The sequence below is a fragment of the Lipophrys pholis genome (genome assembly GCF_963383615.2).
Source record: "Lipophrys pholis genome assembly, chromosome: 7".
NCBI lineage: Eukaryota > Metazoa > Chordata > Actinopteri > Blenniiformes > Blenniidae > Lipophrys > Lipophrys pholis.
The window spans coordinates 16196394-16223883 of NC_137638.1; the positions used below are offsets into that span (position 1 = coordinate 16196394).

The following is a 27490-nucleotide window of genomic DNA, read 5'->3' on the forward strand; positions in this document are numbered from 1 at the left end:
AGACGGCAGAACTTCCGGTCGGCATTTTGTTCTACGAGAGGAGAGCCTCTTGATGATCGCAACAATCGTCATATTTCTCGTTTACTGTCGAAATTGGCTGCGCTCCCTGTTCACGTCGGCGCAGTCCGACTGAAACTCCGAAGAACGAATGTTTCCCCATGAATGTGCGCTGAGACGTTCTCTCTCGGGTGACGGAAGAAGAGCGAATCGGTCCGACCCGGATTATTGTTGATAGCTAGCAGGCTAGCTCGGCGGCTAGCTGGCGAGCCAATCGAGTTCCTTCTGGAGGAGCTGCGAACGAGAAGAAAGGGGGAGCTAGAGATACGGACACGGACCCAAAACCAGGCTAAAACATTCCCCTCCCTTTGAACGCAACATCCGAAGGTAAATACAATCGCGCGTCCGCCTTTATTTTTGACCCAACTTTTTTTTAAAATTTGCAATTTATTGCCAATGACGCGAACGAGCGTTCCCCTTTGCAGGACCACCTACGGCGTCGTTAATCGTTGACCGGGAGGTAACGGAAGCTAGCGAACTAGCCCGCCGAGCTAGCTAGGTGTGTTTTTGCTCCGCCGAGGCGCACGGCCTCGGACTGGATGTCATTTGTTGAGCCCGAGGATTGGGCCACTGCCACGGGATTACAATACGTGCCGCTGCCTCCGTATCTACTCACGAACTCTACGCTTCTTTTTTTTTGGTGGGTTTTTTTGGTTTTTTGTTTTGTTTTGTTTTTCTCGAGCTCCGCGTAATTCGGCTAACATCCTTTTAACTCCTCTCTGTCGCTTCCTCGTACTCTCGCGTTTGCTTTGCCTTCATTTGAGCGAAGAGCGACGTTAAAGGCTCACCAACAACAGTTACAGCCAGTTAGCATCGCCAAGTTAGCCATTAAAACACGACTATTGTTGGCGAGTGTAAAGCAGCGAACGGTGCCGATCGGAGCTGCGGTCGTAAGTGGAGGCAACAGCTTTTTGTTGAACCCGACAGAAGCAGACAGCTAACTTCTTTGCAGGGAAACGTGATGTTTATGGTTTTGTACGCAACAGTGCCAAGATAAACATTGGAATGGATGCTAATTGCTTGTGGATGTTAGCTGGCTGTTTCGCTCCCACTGTGTTTGTGTCATTTGAGGTTTTACGCTGCGCGTTGAGTTTAGTAGAAACATCGGCATGACAAACGGCGTTTTTTGTGTGTGTGTGTTGTTTTGTTGTTGTTGTTGTGTGTTGTTTTTTTTGTAGCCGCGATTATGTTTTGAAATGTGCGCACCCACTACGGACCGAGCGGGAGTTTCTTTTGGAGTCTGACTTTAGCATTCAGGTTAATGTTTTTAGCTCAGATCGCTCCGGAGCGCCGACACAAACAGTTTTGATCGCGCTCCGCGATTCGGCCAGTGAGCAGAGCGGGTTGCTGTTGGCTTCTGGAGGATGCAGCCCCCCGCTCCTGCCGCCACCATCAGAGTGCATCTGTTCCTTTGTGCTGCCTCCTGCCTGTCAGTCTCACAGCTGTCAGCCAAGCCCCTGCCTACTGAGGGAAACCACACCGTGCATGTTAACGCTACAGCTCGCTAATGTCATGTTTACTGTAGACGTCAGTTCTCCATCTCTTTGACGGATGTGTCAAACGGGGGGTTGGGGGGTGGAGTGGGGGCGGCTTCAACTTGGCTTCTGTGATATCTAAAAGTTGTTCTTAGAAGTCATTGAACTTGGATTACATATGCAAACTTTTTTTTTTGCAGTGAAAGCTCGGGGCATGCATGTGAATAGGCAATGCAAGTCTTGCTGTATGTTTTCCTGTTGTCTCTGCTACTTCATTACTGTTTTTGGTGATCTGCGTGTGCACCTTCAGTCCAAAAGAGTCTGAAGCAGAGCTGTGTTCTCTTTCAACAGATTGAAGGGGTAGAATTTTTTTCTCTGAAATGTCAGTGAGTCCACCAGCGACTGCACAGAGTTCTTCGGAAAGGTATTTTCTTCAGTAATTCACATCCCTCTTGTTTGTGTTGACAGTATTGCTTGCTGGTGGCCTTTGAATACAATGCATGTAATTTGTTCCTTATTTTAATGTATTTTTGGTATAAAAGAGAATGAACTAAATGGGGCAAGTAAGGGTTCAGTCGTCTGAACATTGATTTCTGCATTTCTGTCTCGGTTCGCCATGTTGCACAGTATTATTTGATATCTGAATTCTATGTTAACTTAAGGTACTTAAAATAAGTTTAATATGAAAACCTACTTTGTGCAGACCTTTTGTAAGCTATAAATCATTTAAAATTCATCAGGAGCCATATATGAGATATACTTCAAATAACTATTGGTAGTAAGTACTTGAAAGTGATGGAAACTCATCATTGACAGCGATATTGACATTGTACTGTCTTTACTGTTCTAGTTGAACTATCAGGTCTCAAGCATATTGTCACAGAGCTGTGTAGTTTTTCAGAAAGTTTTAAAACATGAAGACACAACTACTTTGTTAGTCTAAACTTTAAATTTACTGTGTTGCTCTCTCTGCTGCTTTTTTCACATTTCTGTGTTAATGCATGTACAATGCAGGGATTGCATTGTGTTGTGTTTGTATGGCGAGCATTAGTATCTGTGTACATTGTTTATAATGGGAGAGCTGAGTAATTTGACGTGACATTCAAATGACTCACACAAACCATCAGTTATACTTAGACTGAACTAACTTCAGAAGGTGCAACAAGACCCACATGGGAACATTGTACTGTTGCTGTAGGAGAAGCTTTATAAAACCACAGGGCTTTTTGAACTACAGGATTTTCTTCTAGCGACCTTGTTTTGTAACCTTAAGACCCCAATTCTCTGTGCTTTTTGTGCTATCTATCTTGAGTAAGACATCCAACCGTCTACTTGTGCTTGCAGAATGACATAACTGATTGCAGAGACTGCTGACATTTCCTCCCTTGCTATCCAATACCTTGTTACTTGTAGTGTGGCACAAATTGATGTGACGATTAGATGTACACTGAAGAAGAAGCTCTCATATCTTGATTTGGAATATTTTGTTAGAGGTTTATTCGTGGCATGCAGACGATGCAGCGGGTATCCTGGATCTGTCATCGTCTGAAATAATCAGTATGAAGGAAGGCATACTGTATCAATCTTTCCTTTTGTTGTGCTTGTGTAGGTATGCATGCATTTTGGCTGTTAGTTTGTTTTATGTTTGTCTATAAGTGTCATTTTCTAAGTCGGTTATTTCTCTCCTTCACCAGCTCTTTATCTGGTTGTCCCTAAACCTGCCTCGCGCCGTATTCACTGGTCCCTCTCTTGCTTACGTTTTCCTCTCTCTCCCAGGTGCCAGGAGATGTGAGGACGGGTGTCGTCCATCGGCCCCCTGATCTACCTGTGTATCAACACACTCCCCCACCCTCACCTTCAGCATGAATGGGGATATGCCTCATGTTCCCATCACCACTCTCGCTGGGATCGCTAGCCTCACAGACTGTGAGTGACACTCAGTTGTCTTGCAAAATCATTTTCACAGTGTTTGTTCCGCCTCCTCTTCTGCCAGTGTAAAATGCCAAATTGAAATGCTCTGCTTAAGTAGATATGAATTTGCAATTGTGATTAGATTATTTTTGTATCGTTTCCTTCATTCTTTTTTTTCTTTCTTTCTTTTTGCAACTTCTACCTTCACCTCTCTGCACACTTCTTGAAAAGTTCATGTGATTTTCTTGGTCCCTCCCTCTGAAATGTGTCCTCTTGTCTCAGTGCTGAACCAGCTTCCCCTCCCGTCCCCTCTACCTGCCACCACCACTAAAAGCCTCCTGTATAATGGGAGGATTGCAGAGGAAGTTACCTGTCTACTGGGTTGTCGAGACGAGAATCTGGCATCCCAGTTAGCCCATGGCCTCAACCAGGTCTCCACAGAGCACATGTAAGTATACAAGTAAACGTGTCGGTGTGACAGAATAGTTTGTGGTTAAACGAACGTCAGAAGCAACACAATTTGCATGTAAAGGTTGGTCAGTCAATACATGAGCTTCCAGTTCAAAACTTTGATTTGAAGCTAATCATGAAGCGGAGGAAATGCTGTTGTTGATGGGTCGAGATGGAGCACTGAGATGAGATATGATGCTCAACACAGAAAGTAGGATTATTGTTTGTCTTTCATGGGAGCAGAATTGTCAGTTGCAGATTTTACATTTCAAAACCTTAAGTAGTGATAACTCCAGTACATTCTTTTCACTGAGTCAATAGAGGTTCATTTCGTCCAGGTCAAAACTGCTTGTGCCGTTTCATCTATTGTGACAGGAACACCTGTTTGATCTTGTGTGGAACAATACTGCACTCTCACACTTTGTACTTAGTGCTCGGTGAGTTTGTAATGAGCAATGTATTGAATGCTGAACAGGTGAATGTCAGACATCAACTTGGTGCAAAATTCCTGTGACCTCAAAATGCATTTATGATTGATTGACATTATCTTTAAAAGACTAAAGCAAGTAAGCATGTCTAAAAAGTCTACTTATTTCCTTTTGTGCCTTCACACAATATTCAGTTTATTCTTTATTGTTGACATTCATCTCTTGGCTTCAAATGGATTTGTGTTGACATATTTCAAGGGAGCGCATGTTTGTATTTATGTGTGAGCAATATTTTCTATTCTTTCTTCTTGATTTTTTTTCCTATCTTCCTTAACCGTCTTGTAACAACAAAACATTTGTGTGTGTTTCCAGAGAGCTGAAGGACAACCTGGGTAGCGACGAGCCAGAGGGAGATGCACCACTGTTGCTGCAGACCATGCTGGCCAGGAACCCTGGCATCTTCAGGGAGAAAAGTATGAAGACCTTGTGCACATTACTGTATTATGTTGTAAGTGTAATACAAGTGAGCTTCATGAGTTCATGTTTTTTGAACAAAAATCTGCTTTGTTTTGTTTTTATTCAGATGTCATGCAGCAGCCAATGGTACCACCATTCAAGATCGCCCAGAATTCCATGCATAGCCCTGCCCAGTCTGCAAACTACCAGCCAGCTGCAATTTCTCCCAATCCATCAAGGTGGGTCAGGCAGCAAGACTGAGCTCACTCTAATGTATCAGAACTCTACAAGTGGTATGAGTTCAATAGCTGGGGAATTAAGACATATGATGACGATATTCCTGTTTACATTCCACTGCCTTATCCTATTATTCATTTGCTTCAGTTTGTTAATATCCTCCTCTCCCCCCCCCCCCCTCCTCGGTTCATGTCCTCTCGTCCACTTTGTCCAGCCGGTTTGTGCCGCCCCAGCCTGGTTCCAGTAGCCGGTACATGGGCCAACAGAACAGTCCAGTGCCCAGCCCCTACACTCCTCAGAGCCCAGCTACTGGTTACATACAGCAGTATCCACACCAACAACCGCCCAGCTATAACCAACACCAACCGATACAACAAGGTAAAACTTGACCGTATGTGTTTTGCATGTCCATTATGAACCCCCATCATTTCACAAACATTTATTCACATCGTTGATTTTAGTGTGTCGTAATGTGAAAAGCATCTTATGGTCTGTAAAAATGTCCAATTAAAGTAAATAGTATAAAGCCTCTTTATGTATTTGTCCAAAATTTGACCATTTAGTCGGGCTTGATTTTTGGTGCAGTTAGGCTTACTGTGTATTTTGTGGGTTTTCACCAGAGTCAGTCTTATTGCTTAAGAAGAAAAACACAGTGTCCTCCTAGGATGAATAGACAGTGTGATTAATTTTATGACAACTGTGACAATTATAGCCACTTTATTTCAATAATTGGTTGAAATCATAATTTCCTTTTGCAACACCGCCTCCCCTGGATTCAATTATACGTTTCTACCTCATCTGCAAAGTGTACAATCAGGAAATAGTTTCTAGTATTTAATGATTTACAGCCATCTGTTCCAACAGGTCGAGAGCTAGTAATAAACAGTTGACCGAAAATACTTATTTTCACTTTGTGTAGACTCTTTAGGATTATAAGAATTGCATTTGTTTCATTTTAGTGGTCAAAATTATAATGCGTACCACTTTGGTTTAATGAAACCTCTGAAGTTTTTACAAGATTTCTAGTTTTATTTGTAAATTTGAAACTCTGCAGTTTGTCTAACTGTGCTTCAAATGTCCTTTTTTTTTCTGTTAGTGTCTGTAGCCAGTCCCATGGTGCCCGGTGGGATACGAAATATCCACGAGGGCAAAGTACCAGGGCAAATGGCCAATGCTCCCAACCACCACTCAGAAAGACACGGTACTGAAGACTACCTGAACATCGGACGCCGACTGGGCAATGAGGTACGACGCCATTGAGTTCATCAGAACATGGATTATTTACCTTTTGAACGAGAGAAAAAATACATGGATAATAATATTGCCACAGTGGTCTGTTTTTTGTTTTGTTTTGTTTTAATTTAGTTTTTTTATATTTTAATTTTAATTAAAAATTTTTTTATTTTATTTTATTTATTTATTTATTTATTTTTTATCTATCTTTCAAATCTCTGCTACTTGCATGTCAATAGTTGTGTAAATGAAATGGAGAGCCAAATGGAAAGTTGTGTTACAGCTCATACCTGCTGGCTTACATTTGGTGTGTGTCTGTGTGTCTTGTCCAGGAGGGCGACTCTGCCATGAATCCTTCTTTCTCGTTGAGGTCTCCACACTCAGGCTGCTCCCCAGCAGGAAGTGAAGGCACGCCAAAACGTAAGGACACTGGGAGAGGAAACTAGGCACCACGAGTGCATAGACCTCCCCTCGCCTTTTGTCCTTTAAGAGGGAGAGAAGCTGTTTCAACATTTTTAAGGATACATTTGGGAACAGTATCAACATTTGATTTTTTACATACAACTCAAATGTGCAGCTTGTTTATTTTCACCTGGAACTCTTCACACAGTCTTCCCTGGTACTTCTTTGTTTAGCAGGATTTTACGTTCTTTTAGCTTTTATCATCTTTCACTGGTGTTCCTTCTTTGCAGCGGGTTCTCGTCCCCCTCCGATTCTCCAGTCGCCTCCTCCCTATGCGCCTTCACCAAGGGATGGAGGACCTGACCAGAAACAGCAACTCCAACAAAGGAAGAAAACCCCGACGGTGAAAGAGGAGAAGGATATGTATGACATTGTTAGCTCTCCAGGCAAGGACTCAACTAAACTCACCCTCAAGTTGTCCCGGGTCAAGTCCGATGAATCTGATCCTGCAGGTAAGATTATAAATCAGCTCAGTGTTGTCCTCATGACCACTTTTTCCTGGCACTTAACCACGTTCACTGCTATTGGATCGGCTGGTTGTACTAAAAAGAGATATGCAGCACTTGGATTTTTTCATTTTTCAGTGCAATCATGTAACTTTTTTGGTTCTTCTTCATATTGCAGGGAGCATGGACCAGAACTCGGACAACATGGAAACAGAACTGGGCTTTCAGCACGTACCTGTTCTCCAGAAAACTCTAGGAGCCAGGCTGCAGCAGCAGATTTCCCAGCAGGCAGGTGGTGCCAGCGGTCTTCAGCCTCCCAGTTCTCCTTATGATGAAGCGGAGCTGGATGCCCTTGCTGAAATTGAAAGGATAGAACGAGAAGCGGCGAGTGAAAAGTGTTCTAAGGAGGTGCAAGACAAAGGTGTGTAGGATATCTCGGTATATAATCATGATATATTTAAAAATCGATTCAGAATAATCTAATGATTTGATGTCTTTTCTTTTTTTTTTTTTTTTCTTCAGACAAGCCACTAAAAAAGAGGAAACAGGACTCTTTTCCCCTGGAACCAGGAGCCGGGGGACCCGGTGGCCCCACAGGTGCCCCAGGCAGTGGATCAACAGGAGGGGGCAATGCTGGCAAACTGACCCCACAAGAAGCCACTGCAGCTGGGAACAGTGCCAACCGCCCTCCCCTCATGGTGAGCATCGACCTCCAGCAGGCCGGCCGAGCTGATGGCCAGCTCGACCCCTGTCTGGCTGCCCCTATTCCTGCCCTCGAAGCCCAACGCTGGCCTGAGGAACCAGCTAGCGGGCCCGCTGCAGTGGAGGGTTCCGACACCGCGTTGAGGTTGAAACCAGATGGACGGCCAGAAGTCATCAAGAACAGGGTCGATAAACATGACAGCAGGAGAGAAGGTCGGGAGTCATCCAAGCACCGACATGATGACAAATCCTCAGACAGACGAGGAGAGATGCCAAAGTCATCAAACCGAGGGGATCACGGACGAGACAGGGACCGCGATTCTGACAGGGATAGAAGGCATCGGAGCGAGGCTGGCGGCCGAGACAGGCGGTCCCCGGACTCTCGCTGCCGTAGCGATCGAGATAGGTCTGGCTTTCGGGCTTCTTCCACTGGAGAGCCTGGTCGGAGCAGCAATAGGCAAGATGGTTCCAAACCAGCCTCGTCTGCCTCTGGTGCTAAACTTCCAGATTCTTTTCCTGCTCAGCTCCTTGGAGGGCATAGTGGCGCACTGAAGAACTTCCAGATCCCTAAGGTGATCTGGGCTTACTCGAGCCAAACATCTACCCACCAATCAATCATTCAGTTGTCACTGCCTGCAATCTCACAAAATCAAATCACACCACTGCTCACTTTATTTTTTTTTGTTTTACCATTTGTAAGCATTGTTTATTTCTGGGCTTGGTTGGAAATTTCTATTAACACATTAATTCACATCTAACCATCTGTTAAACGGAGGAAAGTTTTCTTTCTTTTTTTTTTATTTTGTTAGTTGTTAGTGTGTAAACAAATGCAAGTACTTTAAAGAAATCTTCCACTGCTGTCTTTTTCTGCTATGGCATGTGGGTCAATGATCACTTAAAGCACTTAAATCTGGACTTATAAATCAAACTTTCACCTTCCACTTTCTGTCAACACATTGTCAACTCGTGCCCCGAAGCACACTTGACGTCACCGTTCAACATGCAGCATGTTAGCTTTGTGTTTTTTGCATAGGAATAGCAAATCACATGCTTACACATATTGCATACAGTGGCCACTTTTGCCCGTTTGTGAGGGGTTCGTTTACAGAAGGGATGATTATAACACTTTGTCCTAACTTTGATCAGGTAGAATTCACTGCCAGCTTTTTGGTGTTGAATGTTGAGGCTAATGTTGGTAGTTAATCATCAATCACAATATGGAATACTTGGACTGATGGCAACCCTTGCAACAACAAGAAGCTTGTCTTTTTGCAAGGGTGGTTTTGCTGGTGGTTTCAGCTGAAGTTGTGTTAGAAACATTGTGGCTGTCTAATGTCTGAATGAATAGATGGACCTGCTGGTTTTCCTTCATTGTGTGTGTTTGATGAAGACCTCATTCCTGCTTTTCTGTTACTGGAAGTGTGGAGATCTGCTGTGTGACAATGTGTTGGCATTGTATAACAAGTTATGACTGTTGTCTGCTAAAATTGATGGGAGGTGAATTTGTGTTTAGGATTTATTTTTGATCACATTGATTTTTATTTCCCTTGCTGTATGAAGAGAAATTAGACATACAGCAGTTGTTGGCTCATCAGTGCAGCCAGTTTGTGGTTGTGATAGTTAAAAATCATTATTGTCCATCAGATTTTTTGTTCAACCGTTTCCCAAAAGGAGATTTATGTCTTGCAGCTCTTAGCTCGTTATGTCGCTGTACTGCATTTCCAATTTTGTGAAGATAACTCGTCCACATTGTTTAACAAGAGCAATCAGAGATTTTTGACGTCCGCCAAAGTTTGACCTGGAGTCAATCGTCCTAAAAGTCATACAAACAAACAAATTATTTTATTCCGTCAGTAATTGATACAGCCTTCAGTAATCCACTTACTGAAGGCTGTATCAATAACACACAAAAGAATAACACTGGTAGTACATGCATTGTCTCGTTCGGTTGTGGTTAACATTCGCACGACCTTCAGCATTCTCACTGAATGCAGGTGAACTGTTGCTACTTCATAGAGATGTGTAAAGATCCACATTTATCGTTATTCACCCCAAGTATTGGTGATCTGGGCACTGCACTGTTGGAGTATTGATCGTTGGTCCTACATACGAAGCCCTAAAGTGTCGTTTGGGAAACAGTGGAATATATCTTTAGATCTTTGCTGTTGGACACTTCAAACTAACATCAGATCCACTCAACTCATGTCTGCTTCAATCATTGTATACGTGTTATCTTTCTTGGTGTTCTGTAAACAAAGTTTTTGATTTCTCTTCATAATTACCACGTTTATGTTAAATCATCATAAAATATAATTACACAGAAAGTTAACCTAAAATCCCATTTTTTTTCCCCCCCGTCACTCAGATCAACCGTGATAAGGATGGCAGCGGGTCAACTGAAACTCAAATCTGGGGCCAGCCTAAGGTGAAATTGGAGAGGCTTGGTCTGGTCCAAGATTTTGAGAAGCGACCCAAACCTGTGGTGGTTCTGAAAAAGCTTTCTGTCGACCAAATCCAAAGGATCATTCGGCACAGCAAGACTGGAAAGAACAGGATCTCCTCAGGAAAGTCTGGTAAAAGTAAGAACAAATCTCTTTTCACCTGCATGTGATGTGCACCATTTAGCTTTTATGCAAAGATTTTTGTTTTTGTCTTTTCTGGAAAAATTCTAAAATGTGGTGTTTATTTTGTTTTTGTTTTTTTCCAGGCGGTATGGACCCGGCAGTCCTAAAAGAACTGCCTCCAGAGCTGCTGGCAGAGATTGAGTCAACCATGCCTCTGTGTGAAAGGGTGAAGATGAATAAGAGAAAACGAAGCACTGTAAATGAGCGGCCAAAATACGCCGAGGTCAGCTCTGATGAAGACTTTGATGCAAACGGAGAGTGTAAGTGCCTTCCGCAATCCTGGTCACTTCTCTACCACTTCTAGCACACTTGGTCATCTAAATAGAAAAGGCCACAGGCTTGATATGAAGGTAGAACCTGTTTGAGATGGACTTTTGTTGTATGCAGTATGAAAAGAAATGTGCTTTTCTACAGCTGCAAGAAAGCGGCAGCGACGAGACAAAGACAGAAGTTGGGACATTGAAGATCGGGAACGACGGGGCTCTGGGGAACATCGGAAGAGCGGGAACCGAGACAGCCGGCGAGGATCCGGGAGCCGCTACCGAGACTCCTCCGAGGAAGATTCGCCGCCTCCCAGCATGAGTGAAGGTATGTATCTACGTATTTGTCTGTCTTTATCTTGGACTCAAAATGGATGCTATTGTTGTCGTGCATGTTCAATGAAATAAAACATAAAGCAATATTTTAGTTTTTGGTGTGACAGTGTCAAACCTACAAGGCAGAGTGCTTGCGAACAGTCTGAACTTGCAAACAAATTTTTGGTGTCTGCATAAAGGAAGAAAGTCAAAAGTCAAAACCGGCTTCCCCTCCCCCCTCTCAGTTGCCAGAAAAATGAAGATGAAAGAGAAGCAGAAGAAACGGAAAGCATATGAACCCAAGCTGACTCAAGAAGAATTGATGGATTCGTCCACATTCAAGCGCTTCTTAACGAGCATTGACAACATACTAGAGAATCTGGAGGATGTGGATTTCACGACCATGGGCAAGTATCAGTGCTGATGTTTAAATTGTCAAACCGCCTCTCTGAAATTAGCTGTTGGGAACATTGAAATGCTTTTTTAATTGAGACGACTTGTGTGTTCCAGCAGCAGACGACGATGAGATACCTCAGGAATTGCTTCTTGGTAAACACCAGTTGAATGAGCTGGGCAGCGAGTCTGCCAAGATTAAGGCCATGGGAATCTCCGGCAGGGTACCGTATTATGTTAATTTTGATACAAGAATATTTATTGGGTTAGAATTGATGTGCAGTTCTAAATAGGTGCGCTGTTGTTGTAGATCCCATCAGACAAGTTAGTGAAGCTCCTGAACATCCTGGAAAAGAATATTCTAGACGGGTCCAAGCTCTCTACGCTGATGAATCACGTAAGCGCCAATTCTCTCTTATTTTTGTGCATCACTGATGTGGGTGCATTTGCCGCTGTTGCAGATTCAATTATGTAAAAACTACCATTTTGTTTTCTTCTAGAAACACTGAAAACTTTTTCTGATGTTGTTATGAATTGAAGTGCTTTGAAGTATTGACCGTCTTTGTCCTCTCTACTCTTAAGGACCTTGATGCTGAAGATGAGGAGAAGCTTTGGAGAGACCTCATCATGGAGAGAGTCACAAAGTCTGCAGACGCCTGTCTAACGGCTCTCAACATCATGACCTCAGCCCACATGCCAAAGGCGGTTTACATCGAGGACGTCATAGAACGCGTGTTACAATATACCAAGTTCCACCTTCAGAACACGCTCTATCCACAGTATGATCCTGTGTACAGGGTGGACCCTCATGGAGGTAAGAGAAGAAAAAAACTTTTATTTTTTTGGAGGGGAGCAAGTTTTTATTTTGCTAAAGTGTAAAGTCACTATTATTAAGGTGGTTATCATAAATGATTGAAGAAAAAAATCGAAAGAAATACTGCAGACCTCAAGAAATCATACAGGCCACGTCTTCTGAGCGTCCCTCAAGAACTTTTTCAAACTATTTCTGTTTGACCAAATTTTTCTATTGTTACTATATGTAAAAACATTTCATTGCATCATGTTTACCCTCTGATCTAACCTACACCATGAAGTAGTACAGGTAATATAGAACATATAAATAATGTGCCTTGTCTCTAAATTGCCCGCCATTCACCCCTATTTACTATATGCATCAATACCGCATTGTTTCTTAAACCAGATTAATGTGCCAATATAAACCTGAAGCATCCCAATCAGTGCCTCATTTTGAGATGCAGATTTCAAATTAATCTCCTAATAAAGTTTCGGTCAACTCTTGTTTTGTTTGTTCCAGGTGGCATGTTGAGCTCCAAGGCAAAGCGTGCAAAATGCTCCACTCACAAGCAACGAGTCATTGTCATGTTGTACAACAAAGTGTGCGACATTGTCAGCAACATCTCTGAACTTCTCGAGATCCAGCTGCTCACAGACACCACCATCCTCCAGGTAAAAACTCTGAAGCATTGACAAAGTTTCAACCGTGTGACGCCAAACGTCTCATTACAAATCAGACGATGGCTCATGTCTGCCTTTGCTTTCCAGGTTTCGTCTATGGGAATCACTCCATTCTTTGTGGAGAATGTCAGTGAGCTGCAGCTGTGTGCCATCAAACTTGTTACAGCGGTAAGTCCATTTGGACCGAAAATTCGGTTTCTATCTCATGATGCTGCCAGCAGCCTTCGATGCGAGTCCCTCGGTCTAAAATGTTGCTCTGTGCAGCTTTGATGGTTAAGTACTGTCCTTCCGGCTTTAAACTGTCCCCCGTGTTGTGTCTCCATTGAACCATGAAGGTAGTTTCAAGACTATTATTTATTGTCTCAAGGTGTTCTCGCGGTATGAGAAGCATCGGCAGCTGATCTTGGAGGAGATCTTCACCTCTTTGGCCAGACTGCCCACCAGCAAACGCTCCCTCAGGAATTTCAGGTAACTTTGCTTCAGTTATTTTTACAGCAAGTGATTTAATTTAACCTTCATTTAACCAGCAAAGTCAGTAAGAACAGATTCATATTTAGATTAAGAAAAAGGCGATGACCATTTGAAGGAAGGGGCTGAAAGAGTAAAAAATGTTGGCTCATTTGGTCTTTTAAGGATGCAGCAACGGCGATAAAAAATACATTGACATGTTAAAGTATTTTGTCCGAACCCACACCCAACTCTTACTTTTGCCTGTTTGATACTCCATCACACAGGAACTTAAGTGGCACTGTGATCTCTTGTTTCTCAGGCTAAACAGCTCAGACCAGGATGGAGAGCCGATGTACATCCAGATGGTCACTGCGCTGGTGCTGCAGCTGATCCAGTGCGTCGTCCACCTCCCCAACGACAAGGATAATTTCGAAGAGTACGACTCTAAGGTAAGACTGTGAGACGTCACACGAAACCACCACTCAAGCATACACGCATGAAACGTTCAGGAGTCCGCGCACATTTGTGGGTTAAATTTGATGAAATGTCCTTTTTCTGTCTTCAAGGTGGATCAGGACGTTTTGATAACCAACTCTTACGAGACGGCAATGAGAACGGCGCAGAATTTCCTCTCGGTCTTCCTCAAAAAGTAACGAGCTTTTTATTTTTGGTACCTTTCTCAAAGTGTGCTTTGTTTGATAATATTTCATAACTTTGAATGTGGAGTATGTTTACTCGCAGTGTAGAGCAATGAGCAAGGAAAAGGCCCTTATAGCTGCTGCTTTTGGATCATTGCCACCTTCATCGTGGATTAGTCTCACTTCTGGCAGCGTGCATGCTGATGCTGCTACAAATATAATCGTGACTGCCTCTAGTTGTCACTGCTTTCCGGGCTCGGCAGGTTTATTCTGCCAGCTTCTTCAGTGTTAAAAATAGCATTCTCTGTTTACATTTTTTTTTTTGGTCGACTTTTTGGACGCTCTGGGAAATTTGATCTTTCTTTTTCTTCCCCCCCCTTCTTTTTCAGGTGTGGCAGCAAGCAGGGAGAGGAAGATTACCGGCCATTATTCGAAAACTTTGTGCAAGACCTGCTCTCAACAGTGAACAAACCAGAGTGGCCGGCTGCTGAGCTGCTGCTCAGTCTGCTTGGTCGACTGCTGGTGAGTATGAAAACGGGGATCCTTGTCTAAAATGTCAAGGACCAAATTCAAATATATTAATCAGTCTGCTGTCAGCAGGGTTTTTAGTCTGTTTTTCTTTTTTATTGTTCACTCACATAAATACAACCGATCCAACATCAAAACAAAGCATGAGCCCTCATCATTCACACAGTCCTCTTGTCTTTTTCAGTCATTCATTTGCGCTATCAGTAACTTTGGTATTTCTACATTTTCATCATTATATTTTGGTTTTTATATGGAGCTTTTTGTAGTTTTAACAATGCGAGTCAGTTTTTCCATCACATGCATTATTTCTACTATGTCCAGGTGCTCTGTTGTAGTGTAATTTAGTACAGTCTGTATCACTTCCTGGTAATAGATCTTTTTTTTTTTTTTTTTTACTAGCTGCCATTAAAAAAAAAATTTTTTTATAGTTCCTAATGTACGATCACAGGTATCAGCAGGTTTTCTGTCATGAAATTTAAATGTTTAGGACACGAATGCAATGACAAAGTATTTATGTTCAGAAGTCAAATTTCTTTGACATGCTGTAATCCCTGATCTTTCCTGCTTCCACCAGGTGCACCAGTTCAGTAATAAGCAGACAGAGATGGCTTTGAGAGTAGCGTCTCTGGACTACCTGGGCACTGTGGCTGCCCGTTTGAGGAAAGATGCAGTCACGAGCAAAATGGACCAGAGATCGATTGATCGTATCCTACAACAGGTAAAAAGACAGCATCGCATTTGATGAATTTAAGTTTATTTTTAAGGCAGCAATTTTACGGAAAGAAGTCAAGTAGAGAGCATGTCTTCCACTTTAGTAATGTTTTGGCTCCAAAGTTTCAATTCATTCTTCTATGTTCACTGTGGGCTGATGTTTGTGTTCCTTCTGCTTTAAAAAGTCCCCGGGCAGTGATGAGACCCAGCAGCTGCAGAAAGCTCTCCTGGACTACTTGGAGGAGAACGCTGAGACAGATGCTTCACTGGTGGTGAGTTTACATGAGGCTCATTGTGACACATTTCCTAACTATTTCCTCACTGTTAAACCTTTTTAAAAATGTTTAGCCCTAAATTATTTCTGTTTGCTGCTCAACAAATCGATCTGCCAGTTTGATGAGAATTAAATATTAATCATCCCAATGATTTCTCAGTGAATTAGCTGATGCTGATATGTTGAAAAACAAAATTCCCAATGTTTAACTTTATCTGTAATTTAGTTTTGAATGATATTTCTACATTTAGAAGCAAAAGAAAATATTAAGTTACATGAACAAGCACTGCATTTGTCAGTATAACTTGTAACCTATTGCCTGACACCCTTCTTGTCGTGTAGTTTGCCAGAAAGTTTTACATAGCTCAGTGGTTCCGTGATGCCACGACGGAGGCCGAGAAGTCCATGCGGAACCAGAATCCGAAGGACGAGGACTCATCAGATGGACCGCAACATGCAAAGGAGATTGAAACGACTGGTGAAATTATGCAGCGAGCTGAAAAGCGCAAGAAGTTCCTGCGCACTATCATCAAGACCATGCCAGCTCACTTTGCCACATTGAAGTAAGGATTGCACTGTACATTAGTCACAAGACATGTTTGTTCTCCTCTTGTTTGCACTGTCCTTTCTGTCTTTGTCTGTTCTCTCAGCCACCTGTCAGTCAGTCTCCCTGCCAGTCGGGTTTCCATAACTTTCTCCTTTGCTCATTTCTCCAGAATGAACTCTGACACTGTGGACTATGATGACTCCTGTCTGATCGTGCGTTATTTGGCCTCCATGAGGCCGTTCGCTCAGAGCTTTGATATTTATTTAACACAGGTAACGTTGACATATTTTGCAAAACTCCCATGTTTCTTTAACTTTTAAGTTCATCTAATCATCTGCCATCTTCTAATAGATCTTACGAGTCCTCGGTGAAAGTGCCATCGCTGTGAGGACGAAAGCCATGAAATGTCTGTCCGAGGTTGTGGCTGTGGATCCCAGTATACTTGCACGGGTGCGTGTTATTTTATAATCCCCGAAAGATCAGATTTGTCATGCTATATGATAGCTCTGATAACGTTTGTCTGTGTAGTTTTCACTCGGGTTGTCATCAAGACTCTCTCACCCTGAGCTGTGCTCTCAATTTCTCTTGTTCCTGTAGTCCGACATGCAGCGCGGCGTTCACGGTCGTTTGATGGACAACTCAACCAGTGTGAGAGAGGCAGCTGTCGAGCTGCTGGGCAGATTTGTGCTCAGCAGACCCCAACTTACTGAACAGTACTATGACATGCTCATAGAGAGAATACTGGTAAATTGCCCTTCCACATCCTTTTCTTTTTTGAATTATATGTTGTCATCAAACATGTTGATCCACATGTGAGAAACAACCTTCAAAATGACAAGTTCTCAACCGTCTACAATGTTGGATTCATACACAAATGGCATTACCACTCCGCATCTGGATGCCCACACCCTGGGTGCTATTGTGATGCTGTAATTACACTTTAATGAAGACAACACTTTTAAGCCCTTTGGCACTTCATTGATATGAATATACTTTGACTTTTCCACCACATATTATAAAGTCTCATTGTTTTGTTGATATTATCCTTGAACCTCACAACCACATTTAAGTCAGATATTCTTCTTATGTTATATCTCTAATGGAAATGTATCATGAGCCTCTTATAAACCAAACTGATCAAATTTCAATATCTTAAAATTGCATACTTGGATATTTATCTGACAATATTTAGTGAAATACTAGTATGGAAGTAGTGCTGCTGCTAAACACTTAAAATATTTTTAACAAGCATTTACCGGGTGAATTTGTGGATGGCTTTGTTAAAATTTGAGGTTTAGTTGTAAAGATTTTGTTTATCAAGTTGTTCAATAGCAGCCGCTGTATGGAGCAAAAAGCTTTCATAGATGCCAGTGATGTGTGCTGCAGTAAAGCAAGCTATTGGTGGTAAAACGCAGCAAAGCACAAAAGCTGTGTGACTTAAGCATCAAGGAGGTGAACACTTTGGAATTGTTGTCCCTGTTGTCATGGAAATGTTCAGGAGGGTTCATGAGAAGTTCACTTTTTCTTCTGGTCTGATGCTGCCACCTGTTGGCAGGCTGATGCTATTGCAGCCCACACTGAAGTTTTCTTTGTAAATCTAATTAGCGGGGAAACGCTGCTTCCTTTATGAACTAAATTGTTGTTCCTCCGCAGGACACTGGTATCAGTGTAAGGAAACGGGTGATCAAGATCCTCAGAGACATTTGTCTGGAGCAGCCGACCTTCAGTAAGATCACTGAGATGTGTGTGAGGATGATCCGCAGGGTCAACGATGAGGAAGGCATCAAGGTATCAATTTGCCGCATCTCATGTCTTTCTTTCCTTATATTTCTATTTTTATTAGAGAGTTTGCCTGACTTGCCCGAGATATGAATGCAAACTGGATTTTTGTCGTTCACAGAAATTGGTGAATGAGACATTCCAGAAGTTGTGGTTTACTCCAACTCCAGCTCACGACAAAGAGACCATGACCAGAAAGATTCTCAACATCACTGACGTGGTGAGCTCTCTCGTTTGCACTCATATGAGAGAAGGAGAAAACTTCACCGACTTCATCAAGTTTTCATGAATCCTTTTGGGTGATTTCGTTCTTAGGTCGCAGCATGTCGAGACACCGGCTATGACTGGTTTGAACAGCTTCTTCAAAATGTAAGTGTTTGTGTGGCTTCATCAGGTGAGGAGACTGTTCTTGTTTTAAGATTTCTTTTTCAGTGAGCACTTTTTCCTTTGTCATAGCTTCTTAAATCTGAAGAGGACGCATCATATAAACCAGCCAAAAAGGCCTGTGTTCAGCTTGTGGACAATCTGGTAGAGCACATCCTTAAGTATGAGGAATCTCTTGCAGGTACGGCCATTTATCATGTCCTACGAGCCAAATGCATATTTGCATGACTACTACTTCAGTCAGCTGTCTGCCAAGTTTATATGACTTTTCTGACTACTGAGGTTGTCTCATGTTAGTCATTGCTTTATGTGATCACTTACACTTCTTCTTCCGTAGAAAACAAAGGGGTTAACTCCACACGGCTAGTGGCATGTATCACCACCTTGTACTTGTTCAGCAAGATCAGGGCCCAACTCATGGTCAAACACGCCATGACCATGCAGCCATACCTGACCACAAAGTGTAACGTGAGTAATACCAAAAAAAATCAAAATAATAATCGGTGTAATTACATCTTACGTTATTTATACGAAGTTCAACATCAGTTGTTGTTAAATGCTTTATATGGCAGTACTTCTGTTGTAATATTACTTAAGCTTGTATTTCTGCTGCAGACTGCCAATGATTTCATGGTCATCTGTAATGTGGCGAAGATCTTGGAGCTTGTAGTGCCTCTAATGGAGCACCCCAGCGAGACGTTCCTCGCTACCATTGAAGAAGACCTCATGAAGCTCATCATCAAATACGGCATGACGGTGCGCAACGTTGACTTTATAGGAAACTTACTTACTATCTTTGCAGAATGTGAACGTTAAAACCATTTGTGCTCCAAGTGACCTTTCCTTCTTCTGTCAAGGTGGTGCAACACTGTGTAAGCTGTCTTGGAGCTGTTGTCAACAAAGTCACACACAACTACAAGTTTGTTTGGGCCTGCTTCAACAGATTTTACGGTGAGATTTTCGCAGCTCTGGTATCATTGGTAGCACATTTTAGCGTGGATGGAAGAAACTCTCTACCATAATCACATTTCAAGATGATGCTGTATGACTTCAGAATGTCTACATAGTGTTTTGCTGGAGGAAGGATCCTAAAAAAAAGATTTGCTTAGTAATCGCTTTAATCGTTTTTGTTTTGTTTTGTCTTCTAATCCCAGGTGCACTTAACAAGTTGAAGATTCAGCACCAGGAAGATCCGAACAGCACAACGTTGGTAGCAAACAAGCCTTTCCTGCTGCGATCGCTCTTCACTGTGGGCGCACTCGCCCGACATTTCGACTTTGACCTGGAAGAGTTCAAGGGCACCAACAAGGTGGGGTTAAAGTTGTGCGCGAAAGTAAAACATTTACCTCTCACGCCAGAGGGCATTTTCATTTTAGTTTTAATTCAAGTTGCGTGTTTGTGGACATGAGACCGAAACGGCCTCTATCAGAACAAACATTCCAGCAGATTAAGTTTTACTCACAACGAGGATTAGTCAATCTTCAAAGCTTATTACCCGCCAACGTTTTGCTGCCACTATAAAAGAATAATAGGACGTGACTCATCTCACAGTGTGTTCATGTGTGTCGTTTGCAGGTCGTTATCAAGGAGAAAGTTCTTGAGCTGCTGCTATACTTCACCAAACATGAAGACGAGGAGGTCAAGACCAAAGCCATCATCGGCTTAGGTAAGAGTGACGCTTTTTAAAAGGGTAAGGGGTTAAAAAAAAATAAAGACGCTTTTTAGCGGGGTTAGATTCATTATGTGCAAAATGTCAGTGAGTTTACATCGTAAAGAGGCAGTTTAGTGTTCTAGAGTTGTTCGCACACCGGTAATATTGGCGACAACCAGGACCAGATGTGCTACTCATTTTACTGATTTTTTTATTTTTTTTTTCACCCGAGCAGATGAAGATTCTGTCTTTGAAAGTGTGGCGGGGATTCTTTTTCACGTCTTTGTTTATTTTCTTCTGTTTCTCTCAGGTTTCCTTGTGATCATGCATCCCAGCCAAATGTTTATGCCGGAGGTCAAGTCCTTGTACAACGGCATCCTGGCTGACCACGCGTCTTCCATCAACCTCAAGATCCAGATCCTCAAAAACCTCCAGACGTACCTCCAAGAGGAGGACACGCGGATGCAGGAAGCTGACAGAGAATGTAAGAAAAGTAGAATTCATGCAGTGTTAGCTTTTTGATTCTCCTTTTAAGTATCAAATCCACTGACGACGTGCTGATTTTGTGACACCAACTACAGTTTACCCTAATTTAAAAAGGTGGTTTTTCATGTGAAATGGTCTGCCATTAATAGCTTTTCCATTCTGTAGGATTAATAGACGAACACATTCTAATGGAGTGGAAAATAAATGTGTTGTGAATTTGTGCCTTGCAGGGAAGAAACTGTCCAAACAGGAGGATCTGAAGGAGATGGGAGACATTTCGTCAGGGATGAGCAGCTCCATTATGCAGCTTTATCTGAAACAAGTGTTGGAGGCGTTCTTCCACACCCAATCCAGCGTACGGCACTTTGCTCTCAACGTCATAGCCCTCACACTCAACCAGGGTCTCATCCACCCTGTGCAGGTAACGGCTGCTTTTTGTGCGTAAATACCGAAAAATGACCAAAGAGGGGAATATATCTATAAAAAAATGTGTTTTCATCCGGCCTGTGCAGTGTGTACCCTACCTCATTGCAATGGGAACAGACCCAGAGCCCAGCATGAGGAACAAAGCTGACCAGCAGCTGGTGGAGATTGACAAGAAGTACACCGGATTCATCCATGTGAGTATTTGCTCGCAGGTTTCTAGTTTCAAAATTGGACCTCCTCGGGTTACTTAATTGTCAATCATCTTCATCTGTTATCTTTGAATACAAAGCTACATTTTGAATGATCTCTAATCAATCATCTCAAAAGCCTCACAGAACACGTTTCGTAAATCGTATACAAGCAGTTTCACTCTTGATGTGTTTGTTTTGATTCGTTGAGAGTATTCCAGGAGCATGACGCTTCAGCTGCTGCCACCTGCTGACGTGTTAATGTCATTGTTGATATGCAACTTATAACCCACTGGAAGCTTATTATTATTATTATTCCAGCATTTATTTATTTATTTATTTATTTTCTCAAACCTGTTAAAAAATGATCAGCTTCCTATTATGATTATTTTTTATCATGACTATGTATAAATAGTCTCCTTAAAGAACATGATCGAGGACTGTGATCATTTTATACAACAAATGCAAATTCATGCACGCAGTAGCTTTTCCATCACAATATATACTGAGCTTCTGGTGTCTTACAGACATGCTTGTTATTGGGGTGTGCATTTTCTCTGTCAACAGCAGTCTTTAAAAGTTTGAAATGGAGAGTTGTAATTCTTTATTTTCTACATATCTGATCACAGATGAAGGCAGTCGCCGGGATGAAGATGTCATATGGTTTGCAACAAGCCATCAATTCGTCTCGTAAATCAATCATCAGAGGCTTCAGACAGGACGAGACCCACTCGGCGCTCTGCTCCCACCTCTTCACAATGATCCGAGGGAACCGGCAGCACCGGAGGGCTTTCCTCATTTCACTGCTCAACCTCTTCGATGACAGCTCTGTAAGATAACTTGCGTCCATCTTTACAGACTTTGGTCCTGCTGTGTTTTTTAAGGCAGCATTTTCCCATTAACACAGCGAGTCATTTCAGCTTGTGTGAAAATGCAATGAAAGGTATGAGATTTTTCATGTGGCTCTGGTAGAGAATTTAAAGCGGCTTTCTTTAAAAAAAAAAAAAAAAGTTTTTAAAAACCTGAAAATAAGGTGACTTCTAAAGATTTCAATCCAGAATTCAAGTATTGTGCAGATTTATAATGACTTGGCCAGTTTTGATTTTGCACTGCAACACTGGAAAAGAAGTTTGTGCCAGTCATTTGACGCGAGAATTTGTTTTTTCCCCTCTTTTCTTGCTTTCTGCAGAGGACGGAGGTGAACATGCTGCTGTTTGTCGCAGACAACCTTGCTTGTTTCCCATTCCAGAGCCAGGAGGAGCCTCTCTTCATCATGCACCACATAGACATCACCCTGTCCGTCTCTGGCAGCAATCTGTTGCAAACATTTAAAGAGGTAACACGGCGTCTAGTTTCTGAAAATGTTCCATTAGATTGTGCGTCTCCTCAAATAGAAAGAAATGTAATAAGCGGTTTCTCAATTTTCTGTCCTTGAACTTCAGCTCCTGCTAAAGGAACCGAGGCGCAAGGAGAAGAAGGTGAAGAAGGAGTGGAAGAACACGTCGGACGGGGAGGACGGAGAGGAACGGTTGAACTGCAACTCTCCCAGGAGTGACGGTGAAGGCCACACCATCAGCGATGACAATGAAAATAGAGATGGTGAAGATGTGGTACGGCGGCCCAAAAAGGCGTCAAAGCGCGCAAACCCGGAGAGCTCAGAGTCCGAGTCCGACCTGGAGGATTTGGACGTGGAGGACGCCGAGAAAGTGATGAGACTCCTTCCAGACAATCCCACAGGTCTCTTGGACTTTGCCAACGCTGTTCAGGGCATCCTCCTCCTGCTGGTGCTCAAGCAGCACCTGAAGAACCAATATGGATTCTCAGACAGGTGAGAGCTGGCCATCCTTAAACCGTCACACAATACCATTTGAACAGTTCAAACCTGAAACGTGACTTCGCTAACGCAAATGTTTTGTCAACAGTAAAATTCAGAAGTACTCTCCGACCGAGTCGGCCAAGGTGTACGACAAGGCGGTGAACAGGAAAAACAACGTTCTCTTCCACCCACGACAAACCATCGACTTCATTTCCAACAACATCGCTCACGCCGCTCTGACACACGATGTAAAAAAACGGATAGTCAAACAGTACCTAGACGTAAGTTTTGAAATCATCTGATTTTTTATTTTTTTTTGCAAATGCCTGTTTAAAATGGTTACAATCCCTTTATAATGCATTATATTTTGGGTTACATTTGTTTTTTTCAAATGTCGTTACATATATTTTATTTTCTAGAAAGATCTTTAGTCTAAGTCAAAGGTCTCCTTGTCAAAGGACCAGACGGCACAATGATCATCAAACTTAACAAGTAAACAATTTGAAAAGAACAAAAGGCTTGAACAGTAAGACGTGATTGGATGAGGCACTTTTATAGACACATCACACCACATACTTAACATTCTTTTTAAAACATGGCATGAGCACATTGAGGTGCGGTGTAATTCTAACAATGTTTTCCATTAATGTATGGAAACACTGTCCCACTGAAGTATATTATTAATTCAGGAAATGATCTGAATTCTTCATACCGATGTCGCCTAAAATGCTTGAAGCTCTAATTTCACTCTTATCGTTCCATCAATATATTGTTGCTTTTCATCCGACTGCTGCAGGGTTAAGGTTTTTTTTTTGTTTTCTTTTCTTCAATGCTCACAGTTCAAGGTTCTGATGGAACATCTGGACCCAGATGAAGAGGATGAGGAGGGAGAAGCATCTGCAAGCGCCAACATCAGAAATAAAGCCATAAACGCTCTTCTGGGGGCGTCCGGACCCTTGCTGGGACCCAGTCCGCGCAATCAGGCGGGACCAGAGACGGATGACGACGATAGCGAAGGCGACGAAAGGACTCCAGGGGTAAGGCGCTCACTTTCTAATGGGACAACACAACGTCACGGAGCTTTGTAATACGTTCACAGTACTGAGGCTAATTGATGGGAATAATTTTTTAAGAAATGCGATATTGACTTTCTAAAACGAGCCAAAAAATGAATGCATCTTTCTTCTTCTGGTCTTTCTGCAGTCCTCTCGGAGGTCAAGGCGAGCTGGCGACTCCTCGGATCCCGGCCGCATGAGCGAGACGGTGGACGCTATGGATGTGATCGCCCTTTGCTGTCCCAAATACAAGGACCGGCCGCAGATAGCTCGAGTCGTCCAGAAGACCTCCAACGGATACAGCATCCACTGGATGGCCGGCTCTTACTCGGGGCCGTGGGCAGAGGCCAAGAAACGAGACGGTCGCAAACTGGTGCCTTGGGTGGACACTATTAAGGAGTCGGACATCATTTACAAGAAGATTGCCTTGACCAGCAACCACAAACTGAGCAACAAAGTAGTACAGACTTTACGCTCATTGTATGCAGCGCGGGAAGGAGGGGCTAGCTAATGCCTCCCGTGTGGTTTTTTTTGTTTTGTTTTTGTTTGTTTGTTTGTTTCTTTCGTTCCCCGTTTCCATTTCTACTTCATCAAAATCCTCCTCTTCCCTGTTCCCGCTCCTCCTCAACCCGCCACCTCCGACGACACAGCCAAACTTCACTGGATTCCTACCCTCCCCCCTCTCCATTTTTGTAAGAAAACACCAGAGGGCAAGAATATTTGACACTACATACTTTTACATGAGTTATTCTTGCAAAAATGACACAAAACGTAAGACTTATATTAGAGGGACTTCTCATGTTTTGTTTGTGTTCAAGTGCAGAGGATAGAATCCTGAAGGCATTAAAGGAATAATTCACCCAAATTATCCCTTAAAAGGCTATCAGAACAGAGACCGGGAGGGAAATGTTTTGTCAACATTGTTGTGGGAGCTCCTTCGCTGTTGTGCAGCAGATTCTAGTCGCTCATTTCTACTCCCACTGTATCATAGTTTAACACGACAAAAAACTAAAATGTTTATATCTCTGAAGAAAAAAGCTGTAAAAAAAAGAATAAAACCTTAAGTGAATGTTGGAAATTAGTCTTTTTGATGTTCTTATTAAAGTGTTTTTTGGAGTTTATTATACTAATAGCACCCTCATGGTTTTTTCCTTTTAGCTTTTAGATATTTGAGAGAGAAAAAAAGAAAATGAAAAAATAAGAATTTTTATTTTTGTTCACTTTTATTTGTTCAAGCTGTAAAATGGCAGAGTCCTCTGAATATAATTTATTCTATTTCGAACTACGCATGCAGTATATGTGGCCTATTGCAGGAGGATATTTTGTAAATGTAGATTTTGTTGTATTAGGTCACCCTAGTAATAAGAGGAAAAGGGATTTATACCCTTTTGGTGGAACAAATACTGCAATAAATTTTCTACTTCTTTGTCACCTGTCTGCTCAAAGTCTTAATCTGATCATTTTATTTCGGAAATACAATTATTGGATCTGCATAGTCAAAAGAAAAATCCTTCACAGATGCTTTGACTCCCACCGGGGGCCGTGGGTGCACTTATGGTCGCTCTTACTTTTGCAAATAAGCATAGAGACGTTGCCGTAATGTTGCTTTGTATAAACAAAATGTAGGTAGTTTGCACGTCTGTCCAAAACAAGTTCGTTTAATTGCTGCTTTTTATTTATTGTGGCACCAAATGCTTAATTGCTCACCTTTTTCCAGGTGCTGTCCTGCTCAACTGGCCTCTGTCCAAGATGTAGACTTGTGGAGGAGCATGTGCTCTGCTTGTGGGGCAAGAGAACCACAAGAAATATCTTTCTTTTAAGGTTTTCACACCTTCTACAAATGTTTTACATCATTTAGAGCTATAAGGGAAACATAGTAGTATCACTAAATGTATTATTATTATTTTTGTGAAATGAGGGCCAAAGTAGTTCACCAAACTGTTTACTGGGATGTTCCTGTCTGCTTAAACTATTGCCCCACTAGTGGAAATCAAAAGGAGCAAAATGTGGACAATTTTTTTTTTGTCATAACCAGCTATCCTAGATTGTTACCACAACATGAATCTGATGATGTCCAAACAGTTAGAGATCGTTTTGCCCAAAGCTAAGACGGACCTGATAAATGTGAGGGGGAGTTCTGATTCCTTCTATCAAAGAATAGCTATGCATTTTACAATTGTGCAATTCTACAATTTTCAATGCAAGAAAAAATATCCTTTAATAATAATAATAATAATGCATTGGTTTTGTATAGTGCTTTTCTTGACACTCTCAGACGCTTTACATTACATTATTCATTCACTCCAGACTCGATGGTGGTAATCTACGTTTGTCGCCACAGCTGCCCTGGGACAGACTGATGGAAGTGAGGCTGCCACACTGCGCCGTTGGCTCCTCCGACCACCACCAACCACTCACTCTCACACTGCATACACACAGGCAGTTTGGAGTTCAGTATCTTGCCCAAGGACACTTTGGCATGTAGGCAGGCAGAGATGGGAATGAAACCTGCAACCTTCCTTTATATAACCCCACATTTTCCTGACATCCTTTAAACTGCATTTGTCAGCTGTAATGGAACACTGTACATCAGAGGTGTCAAACATGTTAGTTCAGGGGCCACATGCAGACACGTGTCATCTTGAGGGGGCAGAGTTAAAATGGCGCCAGTGGCGCGGAGCATACCTGATAAAAAAATGTCTATATTTTTGCAAAGGGAAACAATTACTACAGAAAATGACTACAATGCCAACATAAAGCTATTTTTCAATGAAACCGTGAAATGGCCTCTACCGAAGGTAAACTACATCCTGTAAAAAGTTTGTAGTTGTCGCGGTCTGTTAAATGGGCTTGTTTCGTACCAGTTTCATATACTTTCTGGTATTGCTTTCCTCCTCTGTTTCTTGTCCTTCAGTTCCAGCACACATGTTCTCAGACGGACTCTCATCTCAGCAAGAGGCACTGGTAACTAGTTCAGTCTCTGACGCAGCATCTTTTAAAACAAGCATGATGCTGCTGCAGGTCTGAATGTTCAACCACCACTTCAGGCGTCCATTAAAAACTTTGCCTCCAACGTCAGTTAACAAGTGCGTGTGTGCAACAAACAATTGGATTTTTAAAACATGATTTGTGAAATGTTGGGGGGGGTTCAAGAATATTGGTAAAATGCAGATTTTTTCCCCCTATGCATTTCCTTTTTGTTTTTGTTTGTTTTCAGTTTTGCCATGACCATGTGTAAAATTAGGCTGTTTTTATAGATTTTTATTTGTGCATGAGAGTGAATCATCAGTCTTTCACTTTAATAAAGTTGCCGGCCTGCATGCAATCCCTTTCCTCACCACTGAAGTGTGGGGGCGCTCGTCTTAAACGTCGCTTTAAATCATACAGCCGCTCAATTTCAAATAGGGAAAGCTCGTAAATTTCGGATTTCCTTATAAAAATAATCTGGGGGACTCCGAGGAGCAGCAACAGAAGCTGATCCAGCTTTGTGGAGGCTTCTGTCTGAAAGAAATGTCGATAAACTGTATCATGAATATTCAGCACAGTGTTGAATTGTATATGATTGTGCTGAGGACTGGATCTCTTGTAGCCTGGACCTTTTTTTCTTCTTCTAATTCTGATGGTCATGCCTG

General features: G+C 42.3%; 1 protein-coding gene across 2 annotated transcripts; it reads left to right on the forward strand.

Annotated features, from left to right (window-relative positions):
- Window positions 1-25300, forward strand: nipbla (NIPBL cohesin loading factor a). 2 transcript variants are annotated; one of them, XM_080467927.1, is made up of 49 exons: window positions 1-384; window positions 1884-1956; window positions 3309-3458; window positions 3726-3891; window positions 4694-4794; window positions 4905-5016; window positions 5229-5392; window positions 6111-6259; window positions 6580-6667; window positions 6940-7161; window positions 7334-7576; window positions 7678-8429; window positions 10223-10436; window positions 10565-10741; window positions 10896-11069; window positions 11302-11463; window positions 11570-11673; window positions 11760-11846; window positions 12032-12263; window positions 12765-12916; window positions 13013-13093; window positions 13293-13393; window positions 13695-13824; window positions 13942-14024; window positions 14403-14535; window positions 15116-15259; window positions 15438-15524; window positions 15869-16089; window positions 16243-16345; window positions 16425-16523; window positions 16671-16817; window positions 17727-17861; window positions 17974-18072; window positions 18168-18221; window positions 18309-18417; window positions 18574-18704; window positions 18852-18992; window positions 19094-19187; window positions 19391-19545; window positions 19812-19902; window positions 20198-20371; window positions 20604-20794; window positions 20886-20993; window positions 21617-21817; window positions 22177-22323; window positions 22430-22815; window positions 22910-23084; window positions 23643-23840; window positions 24007-25300. In XM_080467927.1, exons 3-49 carry the CDS (start codon window positions 3395-3397, stop codon window positions 24367-24369), a joined length of 7644 nt encoding a protein of 2547 aa, XP_080324053.1. In that variant the 5' UTR covers window positions 1-384; window positions 1884-1956; window positions 3309-3394; the 3' UTR covers window positions 24370-25300. The 2 variants fall into 2 exon arrangements, with proteins under 2 accessions (XP_080324053.1, XP_080324054.1); XM_080467928.1 differs by having other exon boundaries at window positions 7678-7853.
- The last annotated feature ends 2190 nt before the right edge of the window (window positions 25301-27490 follow it).